Below are 9,024 nucleotides of genomic sequence, written 5' to 3' on the forward strand. Positions count from 1 at the left end.
CCATACAGCCCATATGACAGCTAAGAAAATAGTACCCAATTTTGACATGTTCATACCCATTCAAAGCTCAAGCAATCTTTGAAAGATCGCAACCACACCCACATCAGATTCCAACAATCGATTATCTTTTTCCACACCTTCCAAACTTGGTGAGATGAGAAAAATAAGTAACAAATAGTTTCAGACTCTAGTTCACATATCACACATTTATCCATGTCTTGCCGGATTATTATAGCACATCTATTTAGCTTCTCCTGTGTGTTCAGTTTTTCGAGGATTATAAACTATGTGAAGAGTTGTTCGTGAAGTAGTGAAAGGGAAAAAAAATATATATATATGTAAAATATTCACTCCAATAATAATTTCATAAATATTATGATAAAGCCAATCAATACAGATAAATTTAGTTGGTGCAATTTTTTCTTTTGCCTATTCCAAATGCAAGCAGCATATATATATACATATATATAATTAGAGAGAAGAAAAAAATGAGGTTCCTATCAAATTTACTTTCCAAAACTTTAAGATGTCAAATTAATAAGTCTCTCATCTTATAAACTCATCACTCTTCTTTGTTTTCTCTAATGTGGGATTAACCTCATTCATTCCTCGTACTTGCAACATTTCGTTGTCCTCTATTATGTATAGTGTGTTAATATAGTTATTAACATCCATAAACCACAATTCAAATGGGTATGAAATTCATTTAATTTTTAAAAGTTTAGTCGCACTCGAGATCAAGTAGAAAAGAGATGTCTAAAAAGATCACACTTTGACAACATCAATTAAAATTGAGAGTCAAACTAGGCATTTTAATTTCTTGTCCTTTTTCTTCTGGGTATGTACTTGCATGCATGTCGCACCTTCACATTATTAATTAAGTGGTGGAATGAGTTCAAGAGTAAAACTTGTAGGTCTTTGCTTTGATTATGATTGACCTCAAACCTCCAATAGGGGATAAAATCATTAATGCTACGCCAAGCACAATGCAAATCTGTCAACAATGGAGCAAGATCAATCTTGGCTTAAAACAAAACAAATCAAGTAGAATAAAAATTAAAACAAAACATATGTAGCATACCCAATTAGTAAACCATGACAAGCTGAATCTTTTAGGTTTGTAGATTGCAAGCCACATGATACAAGGGAGCTGAAATTTGAAGGGGAAAAAATATACAGATAAGTGAAAGAATTGCATTGTCCATCAAGTTGAATACATAAATTATTATAATTTTTTAAAATTAAGGTGAAAACTGAGGTGCAAATTTAGTTAAATAAGTCAAATCATTTAACGGCTTTCAGCTATCAATTTCACGTGAAGTCGTCTGCACGTGAGTTTCCACCGTTTCCATTATATCTCAAAAAACTTAATTTATATGCTAAGCTTACAAAGTACGTTGTTGGAGCAAAAGCAAACCCTCCGAAGAATGCTAATAGGCCATCAAAAAATGGTATGGTAATAGCAACGAACATTGTGAATGCTGAAACCCAAGAGAATCATGTGTTAGATTCATAGAAAAGGAAAACACATTGGAACTTATCAAGAAATAAGTATTTGTTAATTGTTATATATGTTTGTTAAATGTTAGAAGAGTTTACTTACCCACATAAACATTGCGTACTACGAAACGAAGCATTGTACTAGGTTGAAAATTGAATTTCTTCACCATTAAAGTTTCAATCATGTCAAATACTGGCATTGCATACACCTGCAACAAATTATGATGAAAAAAAGAGTGTTATCTTTTGGAAGTAAAGGTTTTCAAAAAATTTTCGCAGGATTCAAATTAAAAGAGACCATATCCAAAAGGTGCAATGTAAGAAAATTAACGCAAAATCAATGGCTGATTTCAATTATGGCTTAAACGACAATAAGTCAAAGTTTAGGAGAAATATTAGCTTTCTTTTGACTTTTAGTCTTTATTCAGTCTTTTTAAAAATTTATTATTATTTAATTAATTTAAATATTCATTTTTATCTATCAATAGTTAAAAAAATTAAAAAAAATTATTTGTTTTTTATTTTTTTTTAAATTGAATAAAAAATAATATTTAAAGGATATTTAGTTACACTGAATTAAATATCGTCTTTTATTCAACTTTTAAGAAAAAAAATAAAAAATAAGTAATTTTTCTAATTTTTTGACCTACTAATACGTAAAAATAAATATTTAAATTAATTAAATAATAATAAATTCTTAAAAATTAAAAACAATTAGTATTTTTGGTTATTTTATTTGATTTATAAAAATATTATGTACACACAAATTAATTATCAAATCAACTATTATATATTTATATATAAATATATGTATAGTTTAATTTTTTAAAATATATTTTATAATATATATTTTATATAAGTGATTAATTTAGTAGTTATTTTTTTATATACACATAATATAATTATTTAATTTTATATGTATAATATCTATAATTACACACTTATTTTATTTAATATTATTCAATTATTTTAACAATAATTACATAATACAAAATAAAATAAACTGTAATTAAAAAAATGCAAAATAACATAATTTTTTGAATTATTTTAGATTAATTTTTTATTATCTCTGAAAATAAAAAAGAAAAAGTAGAGAATAAATTTGACCTGATAGCTTCCGATGACATGGATAACAACAAACATGTTGGCCATTGCAATAAGCCAGTTTGGTTTGTGTAGAGAGAAGAAAATGTCGTCCTCAACAGAATTTCCGAAGATCCAATAGCCGATGAGAGCGACCGGAAAGTAGCAGAAAGCAACAACAATGTACGCAACAATCACTCCTTTCCACATTGGAGCCTTTGATGGCTTCTCGGGCGTTGATGGAATAGTTGCTTGGATTTCCAGCACCACATTGTGTCCAGCATAGGCAAATGCCACATCGCCAAGGGCACTTAGGAAATTAAATGTTGTTCCTGCTTTACTCTTAGATTTGTACCCATATTGCACATCTTCTATTACACCATTATGGATAGAAGCACCCCATGCAATGGTAGAGTAACTACATCATCATAAGCCCAACATCGCAGTTAACAATTAGTAGGAGGTTATATTTTTATCACATTTTATAATTTAAAAATTTGTAATTGAATTTTTAGATTTACTAACATTTACTTATATATATGAGGAGGGATTCATGTATACAACAACCTGTGTAAGTCTTGTATATTGTTGAATGAGTTCATATGTCTGATGAGTTTCACTAATCCATGGCCAACCGTTCAATCATGTCTTATTATCATCATAATAATTAAATTTATCAAATTTCATAAAATTGGGACATTAATAAAATATCCATCCTTATCTTCTGATAATTTTTTTAAAGGACTACAAAGTTCCAAAAAAACAAAAATAATACTCATTTTAATCTTTGATAATGAAATTGATTAGTCCTTCTTTTAATGATCTCTCTCCAAAACATGTTTATATGATTCGTTAATTACTAATATAAATATTTTCTATTTAATTTTTATAAGTAAAAATAATTTAAGAACCAATAATATTTTTTTACTTTTAACATAGTAAATTTAGTCAATGTATTTGAAAAAGGTAAAAAAAAAACCTAATAATTATCCCTAAAGGACAACAAGACTTTTAACAAAAAAAAATTTGTCACTCCTAGTTGGTTCTTAACGGATAAATCAACAGTTTAACATATTATATAGGCTTATTTCGTTAATATAAAAAAAATATTGACAAATAGACTAATCAACCTCACCGAAATAAAGTCCAAAAGTTAGAAAATATTTTTTTTATTAAAAATCTCGTTATCTTTTAAAATAATTATCAGGAGCCATTTAAAATTTTTTTTCATATATAATCTAATAGTTGTGTTTTTTATTTTTTAAAATTATAATATAGGTTAAAACTAAAGTGTTATGCTTACATATATATCAAATCAATTTTAAATTTTATGAATTTTTTTTAGATTCATCTAAGATGGTGAAATTTAATAACATTGGATTGATAAAATTAAGAATGAAATATTGTTTTTTACTTTCAATGTTTGGACCAAATTTAAAAGTTGTTCCTAATATATAATGTTTTAAAATTATTATAATATTATTTTACCGTCAATTTTGTTAATAATTCTATAATAGAAATGCACATGTAGAAGTTATTTAATCCACTCTGGCAAGCTGATCTCATATTAATGTTAGTAAAAATAACTAGATAACTAAATAAATAAAAAATGACACTAGCAATACAAAATCCTAATTTCATTGTGTTTCTTCATATGCTACTGTTATTTTTTTATTTAATTTTTTATTTTTCACTAATAATGATATAAAATCAGTTTTTCAAGTGGATTATAATGTCTACATGTGCATCTTTGTTATGGAATAGTTAACAGAATAATATTATAACAATTTTAAAGCGTTAAAAAGTTAAATAAAACGTTAATTTTAAAATTTGGCCCAAACATTAAAAAGAGGAGCGATATTTTATTCTAAAATTAATTTCTCATATATATTTATTCAATGGAATAATACTAAAAAATTTAATTTTGAGAATGTTAAGACAAGAAGAGATATAAATTAGAAATTGTGGTTATACCTGACGGACATGATTGCTGCTGCTAGTGAAACTAGAGTAATTGAATTGAAGGTAGGGAGATGAGAAAGTACAAAGTGAACTGAGGCAAATATCATAATGAAAAAGGTCAATTTGATATGTTTGCAACTTGATGAACACACAGTTTTGTGGAACTTTTGCAATGATTTTCCTCCGGTGATCATATATACAATGTTTACACCAATTTCAACCACAAGTTGTTGAGGCACCACAATATAAAGCCCAAGCTTTTCACCAAATGCATATTGACCCAATTCATGGTATCTATCAAAACGTCTACCTGGAACCATTTCATGCATCTCAACCATTTGCCATAACGTATACAAAGTGATGATCCATGACAAGATTAGCACAGTCACACCGGGTCCCCTAAATAAAATTGTTATTAGAATAATATCTTAAATTGTTTCTGAAATTTTGTTGTTCGGGATAAATTAGTTTATAATAAAAAATGATAAATTATTTTATCATATTTAGAATGTTAAACAAATTGCCTGCAATAAAATAAAAGACAAATTAAGATATTATTTTAAAAAATTTTAGACAATTTAATCCTTCCATCAAACTTTTTTTTAAAAATAAAATATATATTAATTTAAAAAAAAAACACAAAAGACTACTAATAATTTTTTTAGAGATCAATTTATCGATATTTTGAAAACATCATAGACTAATCTCTCAGTTTTTTTTGGTTAAAAATTAATCTGTTTGAAGTAAAAATTATTAAAGACTAATTTAAGATATTACTATATTATTATAAATGAAGCATATGAAATATTCAAAGAAATGTACCTTTTTTTTTAATGTTTTATGGTATACTCCAAGTCGGTAGGTTAAGAACTAATCCGTCACAGATCTGAGCTCTATTTAAAGATTTATTACTGGCTAATGAATTGCTACATGTACAAGACGAAATTAAAAAACCCTAGCCACATACTTAACCGGACTAGTTAGCTAACTACTAAAACAATCCAAATTAATTCAAAGAAAAGTACTTTAATATCCCAAGTTTCTATTTTGAACTATTTTGTCAATATATAGTTCAAAATGCTAAGCCCACTTAATTTTAATGTGTTATCATCATAATCTATTCAATCCAATATAGTTAGATCACTTGACAGAAAAATATTTTTGCAATCAAATTTTACAGTTTATATATTTACTCCTGAACATAAAGATAGAGGTATATATTATGACAAATTCCACATTTTTTAAGAATCAAGATTTTAAAAAATTTATATAGAAGACATCTCTAATCACTTATTAAATTAGTTTTAAGGGTGTGTACTATCATTTTGCATTCATATTTGGAATTAAATTTAAAATATTTAAAATGATTTAACATTCATTCATTTCCTTTGGGGGAAGGGGGGTGTTTTAAAACCTACCATCCAAGCTTTGACATGGCATATGGTAAGCTAAGTACACCAGCACCAACCATGGCTGTGACATTATGAAAAGCTGAATACCACCATTTTGCATTTCTTGAAGAAGTGATTGGAAGCCAATCGTCAAGTGTCTTTTGCATGTCTATTTTTTCTTCGATCTGTTTGGGAAAAAACAAATAAAATGATCTTTAATTTGAATTCAAGTTATATATACATTCATACGAAAACATATATACTAGAAACTTTACCAAAAAAAAAAAAAAAAAAAAACACACAAATAAATAAATAAAACGAGCACTGATTATTATAAGTTATTTAAAAAATATTATTTATACACTAAAATTAACCATTAAAATGAGTTACGTGTTATGTATTTGTGTATAAATATATATATTATTTAACTTATTTTTTATATATATTTTATATTAGTAATAAAATTTGATGCACGCATAACTTTATTCATGTCATTTAAACTGTAGATTAGTTAAAATGAATAAAATCATGTAAAATAAACGAAGTGGATTTGAGAAGAATTTTAAAATAAAATAAAAAATATTTATTTTTCAAAAGAAAGTACTACATCATATATCAAATTATGTTTTTTTTTAATTATTTTCTAAGAAGGGGAGGGAGTGGAACTAAATCGAAAAAATCTTATCTGATTACACTTGTAAATTGAAAAAAATTTTGCTAGTTTTAGATCAAAATCGAACCTAACTCATCTGATTATAGTGTAATTTTTCTTATACTTTTTTATATTTTATTTAAATGTTAAATTTTAGCCAATGACATTAATATGGAAAAGTGCCATTAACTTGCTTTGGATATTTGTAGTAATTTTTTTTTATTTATTTCATATTTTATTAATCTATAACATACAAAGTAAAAATTTTCAAACTTTTTAAACAATTCTCTTCAGTTGGAAGATATTAAAAATAGTGGTTGAGACCAGGACAACTAAATATGATAGAGCCATATTTCGATCTCTTGTAATAAATTGACACGAATGGTGTTTGAGATATTTTTTAGTTATCATAATTCATAACAAAGACAAAAACAAAAATGAGAAATAAGAGTAGAAATTGAGATAAAGGGAGATTTAGTAGGATGAATTATGCACCAAATGAGATCGATGATATGGAAGGGAGGGGGTTTTAGTAAGATTTTATAGTTATTTAAAAAATTTTAGTAATTTTTTTTCTGTTGTAAACTTAGTAGATTTTTTTAAAAGCTATTTAAGGATATATATATACAGGAACTTTAACCTATTTAAAACTTTTTATTATTACAAATAATTAATACATATTTACCTCATTCGAGGAAAAGGAAAAAAAAAATTGGAATTAATAATTCTTCCAATTAGCATCCAGGTAACTTATTAGGTCCTCCCTCCCTTACACACTTTTTATTGTTGGCCTAATTTTGTTTATTAGTTAATAGTTTTTTACCATTGATCTATTCACAATTTTGCATAAGAAATCATTAAGAAAAATAGAAGAGGGAAATAGACAACGACTAATTAATCATATTACTCCCTAAGAATAATTAACTGAATAATATGTTAATATGTTCAAAATTTAACAGAAACCGAAATCAAGTAAGAATGAATAATCCATACTCTCAGAGAGAGAGAGAGAGAGAGAGAGAGAGAGAGAGAGAGAGAGAGAGAGAGAGAGAGAGAGAGAGAGAGAGAGAGAGAGAGAGAGAGAGAGAGAGAGAGAGAGAGAGAGAGAGAGAGAGAGTTACGTTGGTGTTACGGGAATTGAAGTTGTAATAAGTTGGTGGCTGAGTCGCCATAGATAATCCAAAGTGCTAACTGCAGCGGTGTAAGAACTGAAGAAAGATATTGCAATTACAACACCTAATAAAGAATTGCATCGAAACATAAAATGCTTATTATTGGTTGTCCCTCAAATTCTAAAACTGAACTATCTGTAATTTAAAGCCTTTTTTTTTTTAGTCAGTAGTGGAATTTAAATAAAAATGAAGAAAGGGTCAGAGAGAGCGAGGATGGTTATTGGTTATAGACTTATCGTGAGGCATTGACTTTTCAGCAATAAGTTTGTAACCTCAACTAGTTTTTGAATGCTTATTATTTTATTTAGACTAAAAGATAGATAGGTCCTCACCTTTTAAAACGGAAATATTTTCGTCCTTCAAGATTGGAAAATACATTTCGATTTCCCACGTTTTAAAACGGTCGACAATTATACCCTTCCATTCGTTTTGGGCCAAAAAAAGCAACGGAGCCAGCTGACATGGAAGGACAGTGAATGACGTGGCCGTTACACTTGCTGAGGTGGATTGGGAGGAAATCTTAGTGGACAAATTCGTCCCTTAAGTGCCAAACGACGCCGTTTCCACCAGTGAGCACTATTTCATCCAAATGCAAGGGAGAAGTCATGGCCGCTGCTTGTGCAATAGTCCATGATGAGTGATGGGGGTTCTTCATGCACAAAAGCTGGACAGGGATCTTCAGGCGTTGTTGCAGGAGGTTGTGATCGAGATGGAGTTGCGCCGAAGTGCTAATGCAGCGTTTATGCCATTTTTTACAAGTCAAGAACAGCATCTAATCCCAATAGGATGTTTCTCGGGTGTCCATTCTTCAAGGTGACCGATTATTTTGATAGTAGTTGGATGAGAGTGTTATGTGTCTAATTGTGGCGTTATTTGAAAAATTGCTTCAAGTTAAAGAACGGTGTTGCCGGTACTTTGTCTGGCTTGATGAACACCTGAAAAAAATTAAGGCCATGGAGTCTGAAGCATTGGGTGCTGTGGATGATGTTGGAGGTGTAGACGTTGAAGATCATGTGGTGCGAAGTCAGGAATTGAAAAAGAATTCAACTGGTGCGAAGTCAGGAACTGGAGAAAAAAATGAAAGAGTTGGAGAGGAAACTGTTATGTATGGAGAAGGAGAAAAAAATGAGTATGTGGCTGGTGCGCGAAATTGTGAACTATACTTTTTTCACAACTCTCATAATCCCTGGTAATGGCTCCAAAAACTTGGTGCGCTCAATACCATGGCATTACACAACTTCGCACAACTAACCAGCAAGTGCAC

General features: G+C 28.4%; 1 protein-coding gene across 1 annotated transcript; it reads right to left on the reverse strand.

Moving 5' to 3' along the window:
- Nucleotides 1–395: 395 nt before the first annotated feature.
- On the reverse strand, nucleotides 396–7,917 carry LOC130932544 (lysine histidine transporter 1-like). Its single transcript, XM_057861884.1, has 8 exons — nucleotides 7,710–7,917; nucleotides 5,964–6,121; nucleotides 4,558–4,944; nucleotides 2,608–3,001; nucleotides 1,604–1,709; nucleotides 1,390–1,481; nucleotides 1,082–1,150; nucleotides 396–994 (listed from the first exon to the last, which is right to left on the reverse strand). Exons 1-8 carry the CDS (start codon nucleotides 7,758–7,760, stop codon nucleotides 896–898), a joined length of 1,356 nt encoding a protein of 451 aa, XP_057717867.1. The 5' UTR covers nucleotides 7,761–7,917; the 3' UTR covers nucleotides 396–895.
- Between the last annotated feature and the right edge of the window lie 1,107 nt (nucleotides 7,918–9,024).

Source organism: Arachis stenosperma, chromosome 6 (genome assembly GCF_014773155.1).
Source record: "Arachis stenosperma cultivar V10309 chromosome 6, arast.V10309.gnm1.PFL2, whole genome shotgun sequence".
Taxonomy (NCBI): Eukaryota; Viridiplantae; Streptophyta; class Magnoliopsida; order Fabales; family Fabaceae; genus Arachis; species Arachis stenosperma.